The sequence below is a fragment of the Pteronotus mesoamericanus genome, unplaced genomic scaffold, assembly GCF_021234165.1.
Source record: "Pteronotus mesoamericanus isolate MK-2021 breed Mesoamerican mustached bat unplaced genomic scaffold, CSHL_Meso_final scaffold_21, whole genome shotgun sequence".
NCBI lineage: Eukaryota > Metazoa > Chordata > Mammalia > Chiroptera > Mormoopidae > Pteronotus > Pteronotus mesoamericanus.
This window is the reverse complement of record NW_026555310.1, coordinates 28,603,481-28,628,261: the sequence shown is the minus strand read 5'-3', so window position 1 is coordinate 28,628,261 and position 24,781 is coordinate 28,603,481. Positions and strand designations below refer to the sequence as shown.

At 43.5% G+C, this 24,781-nt stretch overlaps 2 protein-coding genes across 3 annotated transcripts in view; one reads left to right on the top strand and one right to left on the bottom strand.

Moving 5' to 3' along the window:
• BORCS5 (BLOC-1 related complex subunit 5) overlaps positions 1-14,868 on the top strand; it is a 71,007-nt gene extending 56,139 nt beyond the window's left edge. For both annotated transcript variants that reach the window (XM_054591418.1, XM_054591417.1), the window contains exon 4: positions 11,573-14,868. In XM_054591418.1, the coding sequence (XP_054447393.1) occupies positions 11,573-11,803 (231 nt within the window). In that variant the 3' untranslated portion in view covers positions 11,804-14,868. The remainder of the gene's footprint in view (positions 1-11,572) is intronic.
• Positions 14,869-19,895: 5,027 nt separating this feature from the next.
• The window catches only part of DUSP16 (dual specificity phosphatase 16), a 72,990-nt gene continuing 68,104 nt past the window's right edge, over positions 19,896-24,781 (bottom strand). Inside the window, exons 8-9 of the mRNA XM_054591415.1 lie at positions 22,643-22,766; positions 19,896-21,193 (exon numbers count right to left, since the gene is read on the bottom strand). Coding sequence (XP_054447390.1) covers positions 20,017-21,193; positions 22,643-22,766 — 1,301 coding nt within the window. The 3' untranslated portion in view covers positions 19,896-20,016. The remainder of the gene's footprint in view (positions 21,194-22,642; positions 22,767-24,781) is intronic.

Sequence of the window (24,781 nt, the reverse complement as noted above, 5' to 3'; positions counted from 1 at the left end):
AATGCCAGCTCCACCTCTTTTGAGGCTAACTTTTCTACATGTCCCATCCATCACGTTTTTGGTGAAAGGGCCCTTCTACCAGGGTCCCTGAGGACTATGGTAGTAGTGAAGGTGGACTTAGAGAGTCACAGTCAGGGAAGCTAGAGTGCACTTGTGCAAGAGGCTTCATGCCTCCCTGGCACCACTCGGAAGGAATGCAGAGAGAGGAGGCCTTTAATTAGAGAGAAAGTGGTCAGGGACTTCCCAAGGAGGCGAAAGATCTTTTAAGGTGTCAGTGTGCTGCGAACTAATCATGTCTTCACAGAGTCCAGGGAACGCTCTTATGTTTACCCTGATCTTCTTTTTCTTTTCCTGATTTGCTGCCTTTCAGCGTCACTCTCTAGCTCTATTCTGGGGGGCAGGGAGGAAGAGGGTAATCCGCCTGACAAAGACATATTTAGCTTTGGAAACTGCTTAGAGGTTTTGAGATTTCTTCCCCACCTTCCCACCTAGACATAACTGCCGAGGATAAGAAGGCATAAGGGGGAGCCAGGCAAGTCATAAAATAATAATTGGAACAAAGTGATGCAATTTAAATTCCTGAGGTCCTGATATCTCTTAATTCTCTTGAAGACCCAAATAAAATCTGTTCCTTTACCGAGACATTCAGATACATTGTTTGAACAAAGGAAACAGGGTCACTTCCAAATGTCCACTGTGTGGTAATCCATGCCATTCAGCCTGTGGTGCAATTAATGAAAACACCGGCGACAGTCTGCCCATTGTTCAACAGTTGAGCAACAGGAAATGGCAGACTTGCTAAGGAGCTGGAGAAGGCTTATGTAATTCCAGAAGGAAGCAGAAACTGCGCACAGTTTGACTGATACCTCCTCGTTGCAGAGCTAGGTCCACCTAAGCAGGTTCTGTTCCTAATGGGCATGGAGATGTGTGTTTGTTTTGACCTTGTCACTTGATTTTCCTTATGGCCAGAAATAGTGTAACCTTGTTACACTACCTTTGTGTTAGGCCACAGTTTTCACTCCCAGAACTCATCTGACGCGGTAGAACTAGCTATGGAAAAAGGAATGTCACAGGCTGACTTAATTGCCTGGGAGAATTGACAGTCACGTCGCGTGGTGGCCCTTGGACTCAGGAGAGGTGGAGCCCAGCCCTGGCGGTGGCCGCCCCGGCCGGGGCGGCGTGGGGGGCCCTAGCCACTCTGGGGCAGTCCGGGGAAGTGAGGGCGGCGGGGCCGACCGTTCTCCTAGGACCCTCGCTCTCAGCTCCGGTGCCCCACGCGCCCTTGGTGGGGTCAGGGGTCCTGAACGTTAGCACGAGTCAGCTGTGAACCCTTTGGTCTTTTCTCGGTTTTTGTTTTCATAAATGTACATGCTATGTCTGGTAATTTGTTATTTTTGTTATTAAAGAAAAATTAATGGTTAAACTACAAACAAAAGTATTCTTTCATGGCACTTAAAAACTGTAAAAATTGCCATTTAAATTCATCTGTTCAGTACGTTTGAAAATATAGTGAACACATTGTTCAACATGGTCTGTATTTAAGTGAACCAAATTGGCATTTGAATTAATGAGCTCTATATAAAAGATGGGCAAAGATTAGGTGAAAAAACCTGGGTTTAAATTCTGGTTTCACTGCCAGCATTAGCTGTGTGACCCTGGGCACATTTGGTGATCTGCGAATCCCCAGTTCCACATCTCTACTAGGCAAATGACATTTTCCCTATAGGACTGTTTTGAGGAGTAGACATAGTATAGTACATAGTATAATGCCTGACACTTAATAGCTAATTAATAGTAGTTGTAACTGCTATATATTATTTTATTACATTAATTAAAAGAACTAGGGAATTATTAAATACTATATACTGCGTTCTACCTAACCAGTCAACCTAATATGATATACAGAGGTTAGTAAAAGACATAGTCCCACTACCGTGGATTTTTTGTTATTGAGACCATGTGGACTGAGATTTGCCAGAGAAGAGTTGTTTCCCTTCTTGTCTGATTTATAGATCAAAAGTGAGATATGAGGATAAATGGCAAGTGTTTACTCTTTCCCAAATCCTCTGTAGAAATGGTGATCTGGAGGAGGGTCAGAAAGCCAGAACACATGTAGTTGATCTGGAAAAGTTTGCGTTGCAGCCCAGCATACCCTACCTCTCATAATCGGTCTGATTCCCCGAGAAAGGTCAAGTGAAGGGATGGAGGTGGGCTAGAATGTGCCAAATTTATGATCAGTGGCAAGAGGCATTCCATCTCTGAAGTAGAAGCAGCTAGTAATAGGAGTCAAAGACAAAATCAGGAAGTAGCTGATGTATGAAAACTAGAGCAGCTGAGCCCACGCACCAGATTCTTAGAGTAGAAGAAACGTCTTAAGAAGAACGTGCCTCCAATCAGAAGTGAGATTAAAAACTCAGCCATTATGGAGTCAGTTTAAGAACAAGCAAAGGAAGTTCCAGGAGATTGCTAAGAACTCTATTTTGAGGTACCTCTTACCCTTTTATCATGTACAGTTAAATGGTTCTTAGTAGAATCACACAGTTGTGCAACCAACACCTCTGTTGGGTTCCAGAATATTTTCAGCACCCCAGAAAGAAACCCTGTATCAATTAGCAGTCTCTCCCCATCTCCAGTTCTTCTACCCCCTGGTAAGCACTAATCTACTTTCTTTGTCTCTGGATTGTCTATTCTGGTCATTTCATATAAATGGACTCACATGTGGCCTTGTGTATCTGGCTTCTTTCACTTAGCGTGATATTATCAGGTCTCATCCATGCTGTAGCTTATGTCAGAATTGCATTCCTTTTTACGGTTGACTAATACTCCATTGTGTGAATATGCCGCATTTTGTTTATGCATTCTTTAGTTGATGGCTATTTGGGTTGTTTCCACTTTGGGACAATTATGAATAATGTTGCCATGGACATTTCTGTACAAGTTTTTGGGTGGATGTATGTTTCAGTTCTCGGGTATTTACTTAAGAGTGAAATTGCTGGGTCATACGGAAACTCTTATGTTTAGCTTCTGGAGAAACTGCCAAACTGTTTTCCAAAGCACTGCACAATTTTACGTTTCCATTAGAAGTGCATGAGGGTTCTAACTTCTCCACATCCTCGTTAACGCTTGTTATTGTCTGTCTTTTTATTTTGGCCGTCCTGGTGAGTGTGAAGGATCATTTCACTGTGGTTTAGATTTTCCTTTCCCTAACAGCTAATTATGTTGAACATCTTTTCATCTACTTATTGGCTATCTGTAGATCTTCTTTGGAGAAGTGAGCTATATTTCCAGCACCAGATTTTGCCCTTTAGACAGTACTAATAAATATACTTACGCTAACTGCTCTCTAACCAGGAGAATTGGTAGTTCTGAGATTCAGAACGTGTGAAAAGTAAAGCTTTATGTAAAACATTGAAACATTTTCCTTTGAATTGGGGTCATATAGTCTAAGAACTTCTTAGTTTTATTTTAGCATTATGAAAAACAAATCTCTAAGCATATTTGACCATTGAGGGGAATTTGTTATAATAATATAAACTTTCATTTTTATAGCTCTATTTTTAGATCACTCTTGTATACATCCTCTCATTTATAATCTTCATGACACTACTGTGAAATAGGGTGACATGTATTATTACCGCTTTAAAAAAGTAGAAGGTGAGGCTTGGTTTGTGATTTGTCATACAACTGGTAGGATTTAAATTCAAGCCTTCTCTTTTTATGGTAATGAATTATTAGCCATGTCAAGGATTTAGGGTAGGGGTGAGCCAACATGGCCAAAAATCAGTAAGATGCCCATCTTCAAACAGACATTTGAGGCCTGGCCAAGTCCCTACAGATTGTAACTGACCACAGAATTCATTATTTGGATAGCTATAAAACAGGATGAATTGTGATTTTTTTTTTTCTGTTAGCCCTTCTAGCTGGAAAAACTTAAAATGAAAGAGCAGAATTGCGTATCACTCTGAAGTCATTGACTTTCGGAGCACAGAGGGTGTCCATGCGAGGTGGGAGCAAGGCTGGGGCTGCATTGGGAACGAGAGAAGCAGGTCAGACGTCCCTTGGTTAGCTGGCCGGGGCCCGCCACGCTCCCCCCATCTTCACATTCCTAAATTGACCTCGTTGGGAAACAGGATTTTACGTGTAGGATGAGTGCAGAGAAAGTGAACTAGCTCTAGAGACCAAATAAAAACTGACCTTGAGGCTTAAGTTAACTGACAGACATCACATTAAAAGCTGAAAATTATTTTTAAAGGATGGAAAGGCGGGTGACTTTTTAAATGGAGCCTCCATTATGTCCTTAACCAGGGGTGTCCAACCTTTGGCGTCTCTGCACCGCGCTGGAAGAAGGGTTGTCTTGGGCACCTTACATACACATTAAATACATTGCAACGTGTAATCACAAAAACAATCTCATAATGTTTTAAGCAAATTTACGACTTAGCGTTGGGCCGCGTTCTCAGCCATCCTGGGCTGCATGCGGCCCATGGGCTGCGGGTTGGATGCCCCTACAAGCAGTCTTCTTTGTTTTTAACAGTTCTTGTAAACCAAAGTAACTTAGGGATAGGCAGGAAAAGCAACAGGCTATCAATCATATAGAGTTGAATTTTGTCAACTGTGGAACACAATTTACCTGCTCATTTTTCTTTTGACCCATGAAAAATTTGTTAAACTTGTTTTTGGCCATCTTGTACATATCTTTGCTTAAGGTTTTAGAATTTAGAAGATGTACAGTGTCTATATGAGGCTCTTATGTTGTATCATGCATCTTTTCTAACCTAAAACAGCAGGCCCTTATAATATGTATCACTACTTAGAAAAGATTACCTTCCCTTTGAAAAGGAAATCACATCAAGCATTTAGACATCTTCCAGAGGATGACCAACCTGTCCCTAACCAGCATTAAAACTTATTTTATCAGGAAATTTTATTTAACAAAAAACTTTAAGTTTTATACTCTTGTTGGAGAAGACACTTATATTAAAACTCTTCTGCCTGCTTTCAAAATATTTTTTGAAAAAAGTGTACATATAAGCATACTTATATTTTTACTTTACCATGTTGTGTAGCACCAAACAGTGGTAATAGTTACTCATTTTCATGGCTGAACCTATAGACCAAAAACACATGGAAGGACTTGTAAGCTAATAATGACTTCAGTTATTACATAGTAGGAAATGTTTCTGTCGGGAAACTTTGAGATGAGTAATGTGACTCTGTTGTAAGATTTTCAGTAGCAGAAATTTAGAACAGAAACACACCACATCAGCAAAAAACACATAATGGTAAATTGCCACCTGAGTGATTGTGAAAGCCGCGAAGACAGTCAACGTAATAGAAATGAGTCATAGCAGTGAGCTCCCCTGCCGCCACAACAGAGATAGACGGTGTCTCTTTGGATGCCTCAAAATGCCACCCCTTTTTTCCTGCCCTTATTTATTAAGTTTCTTACCTTGCTTTTCCGTTCTTCATGGAGAAGAGGTTTCTAGACATAGTTGGTTCGGTTTAATTTTATAATTTATGGAGCTCTGTTTTACCAGGGGCTCTTCTAGGTGTTTTGTACGTGTTATCTCATTACTCCTCACATCAACCCATGAGGTAGGCACTAATAGTAGCCCCGATTTAAGGGTGAAGAAGCTGAGACTCAAAGAGGTTAAGTAACTCGTTCAAGGTCACAGGAAATCAATCATGCTTAGAACCAAGATTTTGCCCCAGCTCTGTCTGACACTACTGTCTTCACTGCGAACTATGTATGCAGCACTTGGTCATAGAGCTAGAATGGTTACTCAGCCTCACATTGATTCTTATTTTGTTGCTTCTGTAGAGGCCATTTCCTCTTTTGAGAGAAGCCCATTCCTTTCAATGTGACTCTGAGTCACTCCACTTGAGCTCAGCAATGCCTTCAAATGTCTAAATATTTGAAGGGCCTGGATGGTCATTTTACACCTGAGGTGAGAGCTCCGGCTAAACCTTGGAATGTGAATTATTGAATATATTTTTTAAATCCTCACCCAAGGATATGGTTTTATTGATTTTAGAGAGATAGGAAGGGGGCGGGGAGAGAGGCAAGAGAAACAGAAACATTGATATGAGAGAGAAATATTGATTGATTGCCTTCCATACGCACTCTGACTGGGGATCGAACCAACAGTCTAGGTATGTGCCCTGACCAGGGGTCAAACCCACCGCCTTTTGCTGGGATGAAACTCCAGTCAACTGAATCACCCAACCAGGGCTGAACTATTGAGTGTGTAAGCCAGTGAGTTTGAAACGGAGTCCTGTTCTGCCCCTCCAGCTCCGCCAGGATCGGCGCTTCCCCCAAACAGGCCCCTCCTGAGGGTAGGCATGCCGCCCCTGCGTGGGCATGGGTGTCTTGGGGGTCATGGGTGGCTGCTCCTCATCCAACAGCAGTGAGTGTCCAGGGACAGAGGACTGGATTCAGGATGAGACTGGCTGTGAACTGGAAGCCTCTATAACCCTGAAAGTGGTGTGAGAGCTGACCAGGATTATGTTTTCCTTCCACAGTCTGGCAGGCCTTCAACAAGGGCTTTCTATTCAGACAACTGTCTGGTTAACATCCAGCTACCCCCTTTTTTCCTGACTTGTAGTCCAATTCACTGACCAGTGCCCTTGGATACAATCTTCAGCCTCATGCCTCCTTGGGTCCTTAGTCACAGGAGGACCAGCCCCCACTTCCCAGGGGTCTCCTGCAGGCCCCACCCCATGCTCCTTGCTCATTCCCAGTGGCTCTTCGCCGGCCCCTCCCCCTACTTTTCTTTTTAATAAACGTGTTTGATGTTCGACCGATCAGTTGGAGGCTCACCTTCCTAGAAAGGATCTTAATCCTCCTTCTTAAAAGATCTTAAAAGCTGATTTTTTTCCCCTTAGATATTCAATTAATGTTTTAATGACCGAAGTACCAGGGCGGTTCTTCTGAAAGGATCCCAAATTTGGATTTTTTATTAATATAGAGTCAGAGGAGTTCCTTATATATTCTGGATATGGCTATTATCAGATATATGTATGAATATGTATATGTGTGTGCGCGCACGCGCGTGTGTGTAAAATGAATATTTTCTCAGTCTGTGGCTTGTCCTATCATTTTCTTAATGGTGTCTTTCAAAGAGAAGTTCCAAGCTTTGATGAAGATCGACTTAAAGATTTTTTTTCTTTTATCATTAGTGCTTTTTAAACCTGTCTTAAGAAATCCTTGCCCACCCCAAGGTAGCAAAGGTTTTTCCACAGTGTTTTCTTCTAGAAGTCTTAGCTTCATGTGTAGGTCTGTGATCCACTTCATGTTAATTTTTGTTTATGGAATAAGGTGTAGGGGGTCCAGGTTTATTTTTGTTCTGTATAGATATGTGTTTATTCTAGCAATAATAGTTGAAAAACATCCTTTTCTCCATTGAATTGCCTTAGAACCTTTGTTTTAAAAAAAATAAACTAAATATGTTTAAATCTATTTCTATACTGTTCAGTTTCAATGATCTATTGATACATGTTTGTCTCTCTGCCTCTATTCTGATTATTATAGCTTTATAGTGAGTCTTGAAATCAAGTACTATAAATCTACAAACTCTGTTCTTTTTCAAAATTCTTTTGACCAGTCTATATGCTTAGAATGAGCTTATCAAATCCCTACAAAAAATGCCCTCTAGAACTTTGATTCAGAATGCAAATGAATCAATAAATCAATTTGGCAAGAATTGACATCTTAATGGTATTGAATCATCCAATTTGTGAACACAGTATATTTCTCCATTGTTTGAGATCTCCTTTAATTTTTCACAGCAGGGTTTTGTAATATTAGTATACAGATTTTGTACATAGTGTGTTGAATTTTTCCCTATTTCATGTTGCTGATGCACTCTAAATAGTATTTTTTATTCCATTGTTTAGTTGTTCATTGCAAGAATGCAAAAATACAATTGATTTTTGCATATTGACCATGTATCTTGCAGCCTTGCAAAATTCCTGTGTTAGTTTTATTAGTTTTTGGTAGATTCCTTAAGATTTTCTAAACAGATAGGGTCCAGCACAAATAACACCCCTTTTTTATTACAAAAACTTTTATTACAAAAATTATAAGCATGTAATTCTGTAACATAACAATATCACACTCAAGCACACCATAGAACATTTTAGGTGAAATGTTCAAATTAAAACTATACATTATTATACCCATATTATTACCCTACCAACCACACTCAAGCAGGCCTTGCTTCTACCCATTTATATAAGGTATTTGAAACAACTTTGAGCACATTCTGCAGAAATCTAATGTATTAGTAAAGCCCGCAGATACACCCACAAATGATCTCACCTCCTTTTTCACCTGTCCTTTGAGAAGTACTAACACGAAAAACTATAGGATTTGTAGGACAAGGTTAGAAGTATGAGTTTGAGAGTAAATATTTGGTTCCTTGAAGGCACGGACTTTATCGAATTCATTTCTATCAGCAAAAGATTAAATTCAGCTGGTGTTACAGAGACCCAAAATTACAGTGACTTATTCAGAATGGAAATGCATTCTTCTCTCCCGTGCCCGGTACTGCTCTCAGCCACAAAAGTCCTCATGGACCCAGACTTCTCTAGAGTGCTGCCTGCCAAACCAATGATGTGACCTTAGTTATTCTTGTGGTCTAAGAGGACTGCACCCACATTCCAGCAGCAGCAGAGAGAAGAAAGGGGCAAAGACGAGGAGGAGGAAGTACAAGGAGCATGTGCCAGCTAACAGTCTGCACAGGAGACGTCTACATACGCTGTACAGTCCACTGACTGGAACTGAGTCATGTGGTCGCAGCAAAGCAAGGGTTTCGAGGCAAGAGTTGTGGAGAATAAATAGTCATTCTCTGTATTGGAAAATCTACACCTTTTTTTTCCACATTTAAATGGTGTCTCTGGAAGTTTCTGAAACAAAGTTATTTGCAACATTTCTCTTTCTGGGCCTGAGTTTTCTGGAATAGTAAAATTATGTTAACAAAGAAAGTGGAACAGAAAAGTCATACTGATACACACAGTAGGCTGTGTGGGTGTGAATAGTTTTGGTTTTCAGGCTTTGTATGGTGGACCCTGTAGTCCTCAATAAAAGTCTGTTGACTATGTATAGCGTATTCATGCTTCTAGACTCTTTGTGCCAAAAATAGAAATAAGAAAGGTGAATAAGGGTAAGTCCCACACTGTCAAAATGGTAAGATCCAGAACTGTATTAGATGCTGACTTTACTGCCTAAAGTCCTATCAGATGTGCTAGAATAAACCTGAACTGGGTCTCATTGACATGCATAAAGATAGGGATTCATGAACAGCCTTTCCTCAAGAGAGCAAAGGACATGAGAAATAGGTATCACCAGTTTTATTACATACTTTTCCAGGTATTAAAGTCTTGCACCAAACTGAGACTTTCTTGCAGCATTCAGAACAAATGGGAAAAGGCTTAAGCTAATGACTTTTCCATCATGTACTTTGATGTTCTTTAATTCCAAGCCACATACCAACTAAAATCTCATGTATCACTAATGGTACACTCTCTTGCTTAGGAAGTACATGCAAAAGGAAGATGCTGGACTGAGGAGATCTGGGTTCTAGTCTTGCTTCTGTCACTCTGAAACCTTGGAGGTCATTTAACCCTTAAGTTTTCTCCTCTGTGGTTTTATTTTTTTGTGTAGACTATTACGGAATTGGCTCTTGAAAGACATACTATAAGCATGTACGAACAGCATGCTCGAATGATGTTTTCTCACATAAGCATGAAACATGATGTCGCTTTGAACAAAGCTCTGGCTGCATCGAACATGGGCCCCAGCTGGATGGAGGGAAGCAAATGCCATTTGGATAAATACCTTGCTAAAAGGGTTGTAAAAGCCATCTGATTGTGTATAAATTAGGGGGAATGGGTCACTAGCCAAGGGCCTTAGACGGGATAAATTAGAGCCTTGAAGGCCATTTCAGATAAACTCCTCAAGTGCATGTCTAGTCTGGTTGAGTTGGGGTTTGGCGAGATGGAGAATGCCCTGCCAAGTGAAATGTGATAACCAGAGAAGGTTCTGGATTCTGAAGCAGGATGTTCAATGAGCCCTGCTGGTTTTTAGGAGGATTCCAACTGGCTCCCACGTCTCCCACCGACTCTCAGAAGGTGGAGTGCTTCTAGGTGTTGGATTGAACCTCCACCCTAAAGAGGCCTGGCGGATGGCTGCTAGGGACAGGCCGATTTCCTGGCTCGCCACCTCCGAAGTGCTGAGTGAGTGAACAGGGTGGCAGAAAACCCTCTGGAGGGATAAACTGTTTCCACGTTATTTGGGGTTTCCCATTCAGATGGTTTTTCCTACCCGCCCCCCGCCCCCACTCCCACTGGCTGTCTTTTTCTCTCCTAGGCATTTCAAAACAAGAAGGGAAGAGAAGAACCAACCCCAAAATCAAGCACTAAGTTCTAACACCTCCCTCGTCGCCATCCCTCTCCACACAGACACAATGTAAAAACAGAACGGGTTCTTTTTTCTGGGGTTAGCTTTGGTCTCTTACGTGTTAGTTCTGTTTTGGTTTTGGTCACGCTGTTTTCGGAGGCTCTGTGGCAAGGGGACTGCGTGCCCGCCCTTCGCGTGATTCTGGGTTGGGAAGGGGCGCGCTTCTGGGAGAGATGAGAAAAGGGGCGTTTGAACCTCAGGACGGCAACGTGAATCTTGGGGTCTGCCTGTTTCTTGACTGATTGGGGAAAGAGAGGGGAGAGGGTGGATGTGGGGTCTGCTCGGAGGAGCAGTACAGGCGTCCAACACGCTCGAGGTTCCCTCCCCCTGTTTTATCCAGATGGTATGTTCCAAAGACTTCGCCAAGGGAAGAAAGGTCACAGAAAGGGAGCCCAGAGCCTCAAGTTTGTTTAACTGGGAGGGCGCGTCCACGAGTGATTCTTACAGTTTGCCTCACAGGGTGTGGGCTTGAGCCTCGGCCGGCATTGTGGTCGGGGCGGGGAGAGCCACTGCCTTCCTGCAGCTTTGCCCACCTGCGGCCGTTCGGGGAAGAGAGGGAGGCACGAAGAGCACGTTGCGAAGCACCTCTGCGCCATGCCGAGTGCTGTGCCGGATGTGGCTGCATGTGTTAGTTCTTTCACCCCCACGGCCACTCTGCCACTCTGGAATTTGTTCCTTTTTTTTATTTATTATTTTTTTTTGCAGATGGAGACCCAGAGATAGAAAGCATAGTTATTGTCAACCCAAGTGGCAGAGCCAGACTCAAACCCAGGCCTGTCTGATTCCCAGGCCCAGGATTCTTTCATGTAGAGGGGTCGAGATAGAGGTCAAGGTGTAAGCGGTTCACTTCCCAGAACAGAGGGCCGGCGACAGTCGTCTCTTCATCTCCCTCTGAAAATGCTTCTGGGGCTGTAGTTGATGATGGTTTTCTTCATGAAAGGTTTTGAATCCCTCCCCGCCCCCCCGCCCCGTGCTTCCCCTAAAGCTAGTGAGTTTCCTCCTGCCACCCACTGGGGGACTCTGTCCCTTGTGCCGAGCGTGCCGATCACCTGACGCTTTTGAGAGGACTTGTTTGATCTAGATTAATGCTTTTCACTTCTTTTCTTTCTACAGATAGACCTTTCTGTAGAAACTCTCTTTAGCTTCATGCAAGAGCGCCAGAAAAGATATGCCAAATACGCAGAGCAGATCCAGAAGGTCAACGAGATGTCCGCCATCCTCCGCCGCATACAGATGGGCATCGACCAGACCGTGCCCCTGATGGAGAGGCTCAACAGCATGCTGCCGGAGGCCGAGCGCCTGGAGCCCTTCAGCATGAAGCCGGACCGGGAGCTCCGGCTCTAGAGCTGCTGCTCCCCTCCTGCCGGGCGGGTGTCCTGTGGGAGCGGAGCCCGGCACTACTGATGCCCCGAGGACACTTGGAACGGAAGTCATATGATGTGACTGGGGCTCCAAGCTGGCTGAGGGGAGGTGAAGCAGCCCCGCCGGCCCGAAAACCTGGTTGCCCCACCGCCCCCCGCCCTTTGATGGAGTTCCCTTTGCAAACTGAACCCAACAAACCCTTGGTGTTACCTGAAGTTGGAACGGTTTTATTCGGAATTCTTTACAGAACTCTGCATTGGGAATTATTTTTATTTTGTTTAGTGTTTTTGTAATTGAGAGTGTATGTTATCTAGTCGAGCTTGTGGAGTGAAAATATGGAGTGAAGGGGGAAAATATTTTAGGAAGCTCTGTGTCCTCGATGCCTCCGTGAACTTTTACTCCAGAGGCTCTCTCGGTTACGGGCCGTAAACATAAAGTACTAATTTAACCCAGGTCCGTGAGTTGTTACTGTCGCTACCCTGTTTCCACCCTGGCAGGCCGTCATCTGGGGCACCCTCGTTCCGCCCTGGTGAGACACTGGTATTTTTGTTGTGTGTCAGGTAGTGGTGTCCCTCATGTGTCATCATCACACACTGATGACTCCCTTTGTACACCCTCAGTGAGTTCACCTTCCCCACTGATAACTAGTTTCCGTGAGGCACAGTGTCGGTTTCTTTTCATTACATCAACCCTGGCAGGACTCCAATCTTTGCAACAAGGGTTTAGCCACCATTTGTTCTCCTGGCCTGGCAGACATGGGGCGCGGCCAGGCCTTGACGGGACAGTGAGCACTCGGGCAGCAGGCATGTAGGGAGCCCCTCTGATGGGCTGGGGACGCAGAAGTGGCTGCAGAGTCCCTGCCCTGCTTCTCTGAAGACAATAAACTGAGAACGCTGCTGAAATTCTCGGGGAGTTGAGGAAATGAAGCAATTTGAGTAACCACAAAAGTACTTCATGCAGTACTTTGCACATCATAAATGTTTTAATGGAAGAAAAGACTGAAGAAGCGAAGAAGTGGAAGGCAGGAACAGCGCCAGGCAGGGAAGGCGAGACAGAGCAGGGGGTGAAGGGCAGGCCCTGGGGCCCGGGTATCCTGCGGGTCTCACCCTGCTCCCTGTTCCTCCAAACCTCAGGGGTGTGTCTTCGATGTCAGAAACTGCCTTCAGGATATTTATAAGATTAAAGGTGGTCTCACTTAACGTAGCGTATCTCAGGTAAACTTTTATCTTTTTCTTGGATTTTTAAATTTTTTAAATCTTGGGTTTTAATCAGCTACGATTTTGCAAGGTTCTTAGAACCCAAAATAAAGTGTAGAACAGAAGCAACCTGCACAAAACAGTATGCAGAGAAAGTTCAATGGATTAGGATATAGTCCAGAATGGGAATGTAGTCCGGAATGGAATGTAGTTCAGAATATAGTTCTAAATGACAGAAGAAACATGAACATTTTCAACTAAATGAAAAAATTTAAAAAATTTCAGACATAGGGGGAAAAAAACAGCTTCTAGTATTTCCTAAGGACAAAATAAATATCAACATTGTTCATTCCCTCTGAGCTGGAAAGACAAGTTGGAAACCAGAGCCCAGGGAAGAGGTCAAGGTACCATCTATCTTTTTCCGAGGGCAACCCTCAACTGCCACTTCTGCCCTCCGGGGCACGGGTGCCGCTCTTTGCCCGTGAGGAAGGTGGGACAGGGGCGTCAGCCTGAGGAGGAGCCGTGGAGGACGGGAGACAGTGAGCTGGGAGTGGGGAGCTACATGTTTAACCTTTGCTGGGCCGCGCCGCTGAAGGAAGTTTGCCTTTATAATGCCTTCTGATGGTCAGGATTAAACCATTTCTAGAGCAATTCACTAAGAGTTCAAATGAAGAAAGATGTTTTGTAACTTAGAAACCTATTCAATAGCTCAGGTTATTCTGGGAAATGTCATGTGATCTGTAGCGAAGACAGCAGCAGGGATTGAGGAACGCGTCTACGTGCAGTGCCCCTCCTTTCATGTTTCCAGTTTCCACATAATTGAGGATCTAGTTCTGGATGTATTCTAACCCATTGATCTTCCTTTGCATACCGTCTCATGCTATCTGTTTTGCTTTTATATTGTTTTAATATTTTAATTCGTAATACATTTTACCAATATGCCTATTCCAGATCCCACCTACTCTATTATTTTTTTTAACTTCATTTTTTAAATGTTCAGACTGGCAGAAAAGTGAAAATCATCCAAAGAACACTCATATTCCCTTCACATAGACCGGACAGTAAGTGGCATTTTAAAGCCATTACCACAATGGTCTGTGTTTGAGTTCCTGGAGTACACAGGATCCAGCTCTGAACCGGAGGACATGCTTGTAGCTTTCAAAGAAGGAAGGGCTGGTTGCCTACGGGGCTGTGAAGTAGCTCAGGGCTGCCCTTCCCCTCGCTGTAGTTAACAATTTACGTAATGAAGTGAATTAGACAAAACATGGCATTAACTTAAAGATGTGAGTCCTAACTAGGTAGGCTACTTATTACTGGGAAGCAGCAGAGAACAATAGGTATATTCAATATTTTTTGAAAGAATTCTAATTAAATATTTATGGTGTGCGGTGGTTTTGCAATGTCCACTTGGCTGACTTGCACTGTTTCCCAGAATTCCCGTCCCTGTTTATTCCTGGCGAGGCTTCGCCACAAGGGAAATGTGCAGATTTGTCAGTGGAAGTAATGCAATGACCACGCTTACTCGCTGAGTGAGAGTTGCCATCGGTCAGGCCATGTTACACATCATGCACGTTCCATGGCTCTTGTGGGCAGCAGCTGGGCCCGCAGCTTCTCCAGCTCCCAGGAACTCTGCCTGCTGCTCTTCCAAGTGCCGGACCAGCTTCTCCTGCAAGTCGTCTGCAGCAGGGAACTAAGGCTTAGAGGAGAGGCCAGCGTGGGTTCTGGTGAGACGGATGTTGGTTCTATCTGGTTGCTTGCAGGCTTCCGCTCTACTGACTCTTTTACGAATTGTTTTGCTTGTCAGTTTACTCATCTGCATTTATGAATACCATCGAACAGGCCCCTATAATGCAGATTCCTTGTTTGACTTGTTGAAGTAGGTCTGTAGAAGCTGACCTTCACTCCTTGTGTTGTGTGTATATAAATTTTCAAAAAATGATTGCTAAAGAACACACGGTAATGTGGACTTTGAGTGCCTTAATATAGATTTTATATCTTTGTTTCCCCTCAGAGTTTTCTGTTAGTAAATTATATTCTCTGCCAGAGTATTTGATGAAATGAATTTTGAGGACTTCATACCCTGAGATAGAGGCATGCACTGAGGAAATGAGGTAGTTTTTCTTTTTAGCTCTCTAGTTATTTCTTTGCTTTTCCCTCTAATGTATGAAAAAGGTACATTATAGGTATTACAACCATGCTGTTTCCAAGGTTACATAAACTAATAGCCCTGGGGGACTGACATGTGCTACTGATTGTGTTGATTTGTAGAATTTATTGAGCTTTGGCATTCCCCCTAGCAAGACCCAAAGCAAAACCAGGAGTCTTCAGAAATTGAGGATTGTGAGCAAACACTGTATTAAATTCTAGATTCAAATTTTTCTCTTCCCAACTTGTTTTTGTACCTCAGCTAAACCCAGGTATACAGTATGCAGTAGGAAATTACTTAAAATGTTGACACTAAAGATTGTAGAGTGAAGTAAAAAATTTTCTTCCTGTGGGCTTTTTAGGTGTAAGATTTTTCTCAATCATGAGAGAATTTTGCTTCCCCCCCCCCCCCGCCCGTCCTGACTTTCATTTCTCTGTTAGGAGCTACAAAGTGCCCCAGAGATTTTATTATTCACTCATTTATAACAAATAACATTTTACTTCTTGCACACATAGAAGGCATTCAAATGTCATGGCTACAAAAAGGAAGTGTAACCAGATAAATTACTCACATTTCAGATGAAAAAAATCAAAACGCGTCCAGCAACTCAATCTAATTGGCTCCTAGTGTAACCTGTGTCTCATGTGGTGCGCAGGTGTGTGCGTGCACCCACTGCTCTGAGGAATTTGTCCTGCACCGTCAGTATCACTGTAAGGCCTGATGGCATTGATAACTGCTACCTTTTATTATATAGCGAGGCACAATTTAGCTTGAGAGCTCTGGTGAACCAAGTACTTTTAATTCAGACCATAGCTGCACTAACCTCGTAACACGGTTACATTCTGCATTTCCTGTGGGATGGCCATTCCAAGCTGACTCTGGAACCAAAGGAATGACACTTTTTTACATCAGCCGCAACTTGATGTCTATGTACATAAGCAACTCGATGTCTATGTACATAAACTGCAACGATACGATGACTTGTAAATGTCTTCCAAGAAGGTGCTGTAATTTTCCAGTTGATTTTGCAACACTTTCAAGATATAACCAGTATAATTATGCTGTACAAAGATGAATAGGTCCCACAGAATTAGAAATAACTTACTTCCCTCTTCCATTTATAGATGTAGAAGAGTAATATTCAGAGAAAAGCACCTAGAAAAATTGTTTACTAGACCTAAAACATTCCTACTTGTTACGAAACCACCACCATTTAAAATAAAATGGCAGTGAAGGTTTTAAGTGTAAAAAAGGTTTTGTCAGCTAGTCCCACCACGCACACCCTACCCCTCACATCTGTATCTTATTTCCCTAGTCTAAGCCCTGGTTACATTTTAGTTGCCAGACCCTCACTAGCCCTTCACACTAGCCTACTCACCCTCCAAATCTGTCTGCCTTTTAACAGACTGACTTGGCGGGGAGGGGGGGGGGCGCGGGGCGGGGGGTCACTTTCAGGCCTTCCCATGATCTACACCTCATCCAAGCCTCTCCCCGAGGCACCTGTTCCCTCCTGCCACCTTCCATCTTGAGGCAGATTTATTCCACAGGCCCTTTTCTTTTGGCACCTCCGTTTTTCTGCGAGGTCCTCACCAAGGCAGCTTTCCTCGTCCTCACTCACCCCGTCCGATCCTTCTTTTAAATTTCCTTAAATCTATCTTTAACCCAGAAACCTTTCACAACTGACTTCAATGACGTCACCTGTGATTTTTATCATAATCACTCCATCAGCCTGCACTGAACGGAAACGTTTAGTCCCTCATTGCGTGCGTGGTTCCTTACTAACAAACGGCGAGACTAAGCTTCTGGCCTCTCGAGTCATCATGCCCAGTGTCACTTAGAAGCAGAGAGGTCATGAAGATGGACATGGCAAGAATGGAGACAGGCCTTTAGTAACCATCCCTCCTCCGTTTCTCCTACAAGTGTAGCGCCACTTATATTCATTCAGTGTACCACGCACGTATACCCCATCTTCTTTCTTCCTGCCCTGTGCCTGTTCTGGATGCGATCAGTCAGCAGATACGTAGCCAGTGCCTCGGGTTTCCACACTGTAGTGTGCATTCGGAGCAAACATGAACGAAGGCAGGCGGGCACGAAACTGCTCACGACCCAGTGTTCACTGTGAATGACGGAGCTCGTAATGTATCTGATAGCCTCACCATTTTATTTGGAGCTACATCCCCTTTGACAGAAGAGCAGGATAGGTTCCACCACTGCTCCTTTAACAACTTGGATATTGCTCTTCCCACCAAGTTTATAGCTGCAAAGAGAGGTCCTTTCTCAATTTAAGTATAAACAGGTACCAGTTTTGATTTTATTTCATCGTATGAACACACATGACACATCAACATGAGAAATGCACAAGTTAACCATTCAACAGCTTGCCTTATTCCAAAAGAACACTATATTCATATTAAACATTTACACAGTCTCTCCACCTAACTTTACAAATGTCCTAAACCATTTCCCAGCATTTCTCACACAGAAGTCTAGTTTTGCTCTTTTAAAATCACCGCTCTGTATCATCCCAGGAGACCCCACGGCTTCCCCTGGGCTCACATGCTGAGGAGGGCCAGCCGCCCCGCCGCCTGCAGACGCCCGCGTGCTCCAGGACGCGCCTCACAGGCTGCCCTTCAGCATGGCAGTCTTGATTCCAAGAACTGATTATTTGACGTTAACGATCAAGGACTACAGGTTGTAGTGTATGAATACATCACAGTCACAAGAAGGAAGGGGACCATGGTCAAGAGAAATTCCAAATGATGGAAGGCAAATTTCTGCCCAGCTCTCTCATCTGAACCAAGTCCCCCAACCCTCCTGAAACACTTACTATTGGAGCTATTGCTTTCATTTCTTAAAAATGTTCAACAGTTGTGACCAGACTCTGAAAGCAGTGAGCTGTTACACATTTGTGTGTGTATACTGAACACATCTAAAGTTACTGTGTGAAACCTTGAGAAGGTCTGATTACATCCAAAATGTAAAAGTATGAAGAAAAACTCAGATGATTTAACAGAACTTTTTCAACATGGTAACAATGCACTCCCTGTGCAGTTTACGCTCTTTCTGCCTTTAATTTAAACCCCCATCACATAGCACATTATCTGTGCATCACCAGTCACGTTGTTCCAATCAAGTCATGTCATTTTATGCTGGCTTTAGCAGTCATCAGAGGAAACATTAAGTTACATCCTAGTCAAAAGACTGTCCATTTCTCAAACATAGAAAAACCTGAGATATGAGTCAGCAACTAGCTACACTTACAGTAAAGAACAATGGTAACACCCCCCCCCCCCCAAAAAAAAGCTGCTGACGTGAATTAAGGCTTCAAAACAGGACCACACTGTAGTTGACAAAACCCAAGCCAGGAATTTAAAAGCAGGTATGTACTATCACTTGTTCTAATTGCCTATTTCCAGCTGCCAGGATTGACCCCATAGTGATCGTAGGTCAAGGACTGAGAGGCTGCCTTGGTCCCACCTCAGCTGGGTATGTCCCTTCTACTAAAAACATGCTGAGGGTATTTTCTGAGAACAGCTTGCCTGTGGCTTTCCACTCTGCTCCCAACGAAACGAGTCTCAACCACATTCTCCTCACCTTCCTGATCTGTTTGATTCTGAACACTCCTTGCTCACTAAAGCCTCTCTCAGCCCAATTAGCAAATCTCAAAGTCTAAGGATATTCTAGAAACACCACCCTCATCACATGCTAAGGGGAAAATAACCATTGAGAAATAAGTTCCCTGCTTCTCCTCAGCAATTCTACAAACTTCTTTAATCCTTCTCCCTCTTGGTAGCTTCCCTTAAAAGTCTACCTTACTGTTTTCACAAAATGTATCTGGGCCATGAAACAGATAGGAAACATCGACTCTGAGAATCTGAAGGTGCTGCTGCCCTGCTAACAATCCGAATAAATTCACATCTGGCTTTAAACCAAGTTAATCTTTATTTAAAGGATTACCAATCCCACTCTGAAGAATTCTTTTGATTTATGAAGAGGGAGGCAGACTTGTTTAGCCTCCCAACCTTAGCTTAAAACACTAGCTGCCAGATTCCTGGCTGTTACATTGAATCCTAGATGGTTTCCTTTCTTTTTCTTCACAAAGCTGAGAAGGAAGGAAAATACCCCCATCCGGGCCCAACTGGAAATTTGTGCATAGACAGTTTGAATGGGTCTGAAAAGTGTGACTAGCTACCAACCTATTCACAATGCCGAGAAAACGGGCTCCCAGACACGGCAGCGGTGAAAGCCCCAACTTTCTGTCTGAGGTACTGGGTTTGCTCTGAAGTAGATCTTGGCAAGGCCCCTAATGGTCTGAACAGGAGAATGACGCTCGACTCACTCAGCTGTCCCATGAGCTTGGATTTGTGAATCAGCTTTAGATGTGATCGTTTCTCGTGGATTTACCATTAGGTTCTGTCCCGAGTAGGGCCTACCCACCCGACCCACAAGCTGGCTCAGTCTCAGCGCTAAGGTGCACTATGGAAGGACGGGACAAAGGCTAGTACGTGAGATTTCTGTAGCACGACATGAAAACAGGAGGGGATTTTGTCCTCCAACACCAAATAAAACTTGACTTAGTAAGAACGAGAGGATGTGCAATTCACTGCATGTAACTTTTATCTGTCTGCGGGAACTCTAGCATCTGCCCTTCCACTTGCGTTGAGAGAAATAGTAGCTGGTCTCTCAAATGCAGATGTTGAGAACAATTGTGTTGATCCATCTTTTGCTTTTACACCATAGCTCCATTTCCCAAAAATATATATGTATGTACATATATATATTTCAGATTTACAGGGAATATTTTTTTGTGAACAAGCAAAAAACTGTCAATAGAGTCCCAAGTGTCTTTCTTCTCAGGAGACCTCAATGATTTCCATGCTGCCTGAGAAGCTAGACTGGCTGCCCACTTTCCCCAGTTCTTCCCGCGACCTGTTCTCTGACATGATGCCCTCGCCAAATTCCATCTGGCAGCTTCTGCGTTTAAACTGCTTTTCAAAGGGGCTCTCTTCATGCCAGCTCCGCCGGGAGTCGGCTCTGTCGCTCGGCTTCTGCCGCCTGCGCACAGAATAGACTTGGTCACTGCACGTGGGCAGCTGGCTGCAGCTGTAGGCAGAGTAACTGGCATTGCCTCCGTAGATGGCGGAGGCAGAGTAGAAGTGAGAGGACTCCGTGGCAAAATACCAGCTGTTGGTCAAGGAAGGGGTGGAGGTCTGGGGAGCCAAGATATCTGAGTGCCAGCCCTTGAGGCCCAGTCCAGCGGCAGACTTCGCAAGGTGTTGCTGGCTGGTGGAAAGGCCAAAAAGGAAGTTGGTGTGGTAGTTGTCCTCCACGCTCCCGCTTCGATGCAGAGGAGACAAAAAGGACCTTTGGGTGGCACCACTACTGCTGGTTCTTACTGAATGTAATCGCTTGTTCTGGCTGTCTGGAGGCCTGGAAGTCTGGGGCTTCTTAGGGATGCTGGCTTCCTCCTTATCTGGGCTGGTTTCCGGAGTCTGCTCCGAAACCTCCTCAACTGGGGAGAACTGGCATAGCTTGGTGGGCCCATCCAGGGTCGTGGAAGGTTTGTAGTAGTCCAGAGTGTCTTCTGACGAGGAGAAACCATGCAAGGATGCTGCCATGCTGGCCGAGTATGAAACTGATTTGATATCCAGAGAGAAGGAACGCTTGAGCTTATTGCTATCTTCCAGCTTGTCTGAGGACAGGTGGAGCCCGTTGAGCGCCTGTACCAGCGGGCTGTCCTCTAACAGTGATGGCTGTACGCTGGGCACACTGGCAGGATGCACAGGCCTTTGCCCTGCTGCCTCTGAGGTAGCAGAGTTGGCACAGGGTGGACCGAGGGACATCTCACTTCTCTGTCCACCCTCTGAGGCTGCAGGGACAGGTTCGTGCGGCTTCTCCAGGTGCAGCAGCTTGAGTTTGCTCTTTGGCCCTGATGCTCCGGTCTGGTTCTTAATCTTCTTCTCATAGTCCAGAAGTTGGCCCAGAAAGTTGAAGTTTGGAGATATAGTAGGTCTTTTTTCTTTCACAAATCTATGCAGAGAGGAACAAACAAACAAAACTCCTTGAATTTTATGACTACTCTTTTATCTTAAGAATATTAAGTGAACGAATGAGACGGCGAATTATTAGGCCCTCCCAAATACCTTTGAAAGATGACTGTTCTAATTAGGGAGGCACTTCAAGGTAGAGAACAGAAGGGCCTCTGCATTGGGGAGCTTTATAACATGTCCCTGGAACATGCTAGAAAGGGGGGGTGCCAGGTCCCCAAAAGCTCTAGTTTTAGTTTCATTTTCTAGGACCCAAAGCTTCCAATGTAATGGCTGTGATGGCTCTCTCCTCACCACCAGGCTCCCCCCCTACCCCACCCCCGGTGCTACCATCAGAAAGAAGTACAGTATAACAGCTACTTTTCATCTTCAATTCCCCAATATCATGCCTTCTCAAAGTCCCCAAAGTGACTTCCTCAAGAGAGTTCACATTTTAAATTTTTGGTCAAAAAAGAGGGTATCAGATGGCCAGAGCATCAAAGCACACATTTCCAAGTTCTTTCTCTTTGTTCTCCGTGTGACAGCTACAGTGGTCTCTGTGTGTGCGTGCCCAGCACTATGCTAATGCTTTAAATCAAGTTAAGAGTATTATCTCATTCAGTCTTCAAAACCACTCCGTGTAGGGTGGGTATAACTATCCCCATCATATAGGTGCCTAACACCCTTAAGCAACTTGCCCCAAATCACACAGCTACTAAGTGGTGGCACTGGGATTCAAAACCAGGTCTCAGTTCCATGTCTGTCACTGCCACATTGAAGAAGATTCATCAAGGGAGCAACACAAGTCATAAATAGCTGTTACATGTCACCGCGGAAATACACTTAAAAGATAGCAGATAAAGTCCTTAGTGGCCCCTGGCCGTCAGGGACACTCCTCAGAAGATGCAGGAGTGAAACTACATTGAAAATTATATTTGAATAAGGAAAGAGAAAAATAAAAAATAAACTTCTTGGAAATCAAGTAACCTAAGGCAAATTAACAAAGCCAGAACTGACTGACTCAACTATAACAAGTATAAACATAGAGTCCTCATAGTAAGACATGATATAAGGTGCCTTTTCTCCCGGCTTCTGCGTGGCACGGGAGGAGCGCAGCGAGAAGTGCCTGGAGGGAGGACGACAGGGCCAACGCAGACGGAGGGAGGACCCCTCTGTTTGGATTTGTTGTTCCTGAAATATAAAAAGTAGCTAAGGAGGCAACTGACATGTTAGAGTAGAATTCATGTTAAATTATAAAAGTGCATTCTTCTCCAACCTTCGAAAAGGCCATTTAAAAATCCAGTTGCCTGTAAAGAGTGTAACCAGAATAATCGTGACCAGCTTTATTTAATTTTGTTGCTCCCCCGCCCCCTCCCGCCTCCCCCGCCGCATATCCCGCCACGTTTCAGGGCCTGTGAAGAGGCAGCCACTCAGGACATGCTCCTGCCCTCACCTGTAAGCTTCGTCTAAGGACATGTCCATCCGCTTCATGATGTAGGCGATGGCAATGGTGGCAGAGCGAGAGATCCCCGCCAAGCAGTGCACCAGGACGCACCCGTTGGAGGCTTTCGCTTTTTCTGTGAGTCAAATTCAAGAAGGGTCAGTGTCTTTCGTCTGACTATTACAAGTACACCTCATCATTTATAGGTATCCCGTTTCGACAGTCTTTTAAGGAGGCAGGGGAAGGTCATCTGCCCACCATTTACAGATAGGACAATGAAGGTCCAACCACGTCAATAAGTGATTTGCCCCTGACTCAGGTGGACTGACTCATTCAGTGCTGTTTGTCATGTATTTTTTGCATTTTTTATTTTAATAACTTTCCCAGTGTACAAATCCTACATTATGATTACATGACTCTACTTGTTTAGTGTAGAAAAATTCAGAAACACAGAAAAACATAAAGGAAATAACATCCAAAAATCTTAAGATTTAGTTAATATCTTGTTTACCCATGTTGACTGTCATTTCAGTTGTTTTCTAGTTAAGAGATATTACATTTTTCGCAGTTTTTATATATAATTGACAAAGGTGTACGACATAATTTGGTATTAAGAGATACTAAATTTTCCAAAATATTTTTCACTTTAGTAACACACATTACCGTTTACACAGCAGGGATGTGGGCAGATTCAATCACAATGGCACCGTGACACAACACAGAAAGATGCCAGGTCAAGCTCCTTTTAAAATGCTGACTCACAGAATCCGCAGTATGCCTACTGTTCGCTAGGAGACTTCTCTGTATGCCATAAAGTGGCTTAACTTTATTTGCTGAATTTAAGAAGAAAACCAAAATATACTATAAAGCAGGTTTAGTAAGTCACTTTAGTCAGGACCAAGAGAACTGTCATCCCTTCCTTGATATCCAGGAGTTACTGTCCGATTACGTACTCTCCACACCTAGTAACACGATGGAATGAACGACTCGTGGACACTGTCAGAACCAAGGACTGAGGCAATTCAACGAACAGTGCTGCCATCTCTCACTGCTGCTTCAGTCGCTTCCTTGTGGCCCGGAGGCAACTAACACTGCAACCAGTACTATGACGGCCTCAGTTCCAAATGATTACATGTGCCCTCGCCCTGAGCTGCTGCCCTGGAGCTCAGTTCTTCCCTTTTCATGCCTGTTTCAGTGGATACGACCAAAAGGTTACCAAACCATACATTAAAATTCTTGTACTTAACAGATATCCGAGGAACCATCTCTGGCAGCTAAATAATATGAAGCTACTCCAATCTTACCACCTGTTATAAATATTACAAATTTCTACTGTATATGACTAATTATTCATTATGTACAAAACACCACAGGGTTTTTCAATAGCATGTGAACAATCAAGCAGCTTCCCTTTAAATAGAAACATCGAACACAGTAACACAAACAAATACAGAGCAACACTGAAGCAAGCACTATACAACATGTTACACAAACCCATGTTCTGAAGTCCCGCGCCTTCCTGGGCCTACCCAGGTCTCTTCCTTCTCTAGCTGTACAGTGGTTAGTCTACACCACTCTCAGTATTTCCCCTTTGCCTTGGCTGCTAAGAAGCTCAAAGCTAAGCTTTTCAATAGGTAATGGTAAATTAAATAAAATTTAGATTTTATTGTATCTCATATTACTTGGTTCCTGCCCTTTTATTCCATTCTAATATGTATGCCTGTGAATATGTGTATCTTTTGATCGCAATCTCTTACTGTGAGCTGCTATAAATTCCTATTGGAAGTAGCCTGGGTTTAAATTTTTGTTTTAATATTGACAATATCCTTTCATTATTTTAAATAATTATCTCAAAACTAGATTACAAGGACCTAGAAGGGTCTTGTTTCTAAAATTCCTCCCACAGGACTTAACACTGGTTACATGATAAATACTGGCTAATGGTAAATAACACACATTTATAAAAAGCAATCTTTATTTTAAAAAAAAGTTTTTGAAAAAGGTTGGAAATAAATCCTAATAACAGATGTGTTAGGATGTTGAGATTACAGGTTTCGTTAGCTCTTGTTTTATAATTTTTTTTGCACTTCACTTACACTGTTTTTGCAATTACAACTCTTTTGATGATATATTTTTAAAAAAGTGATTATA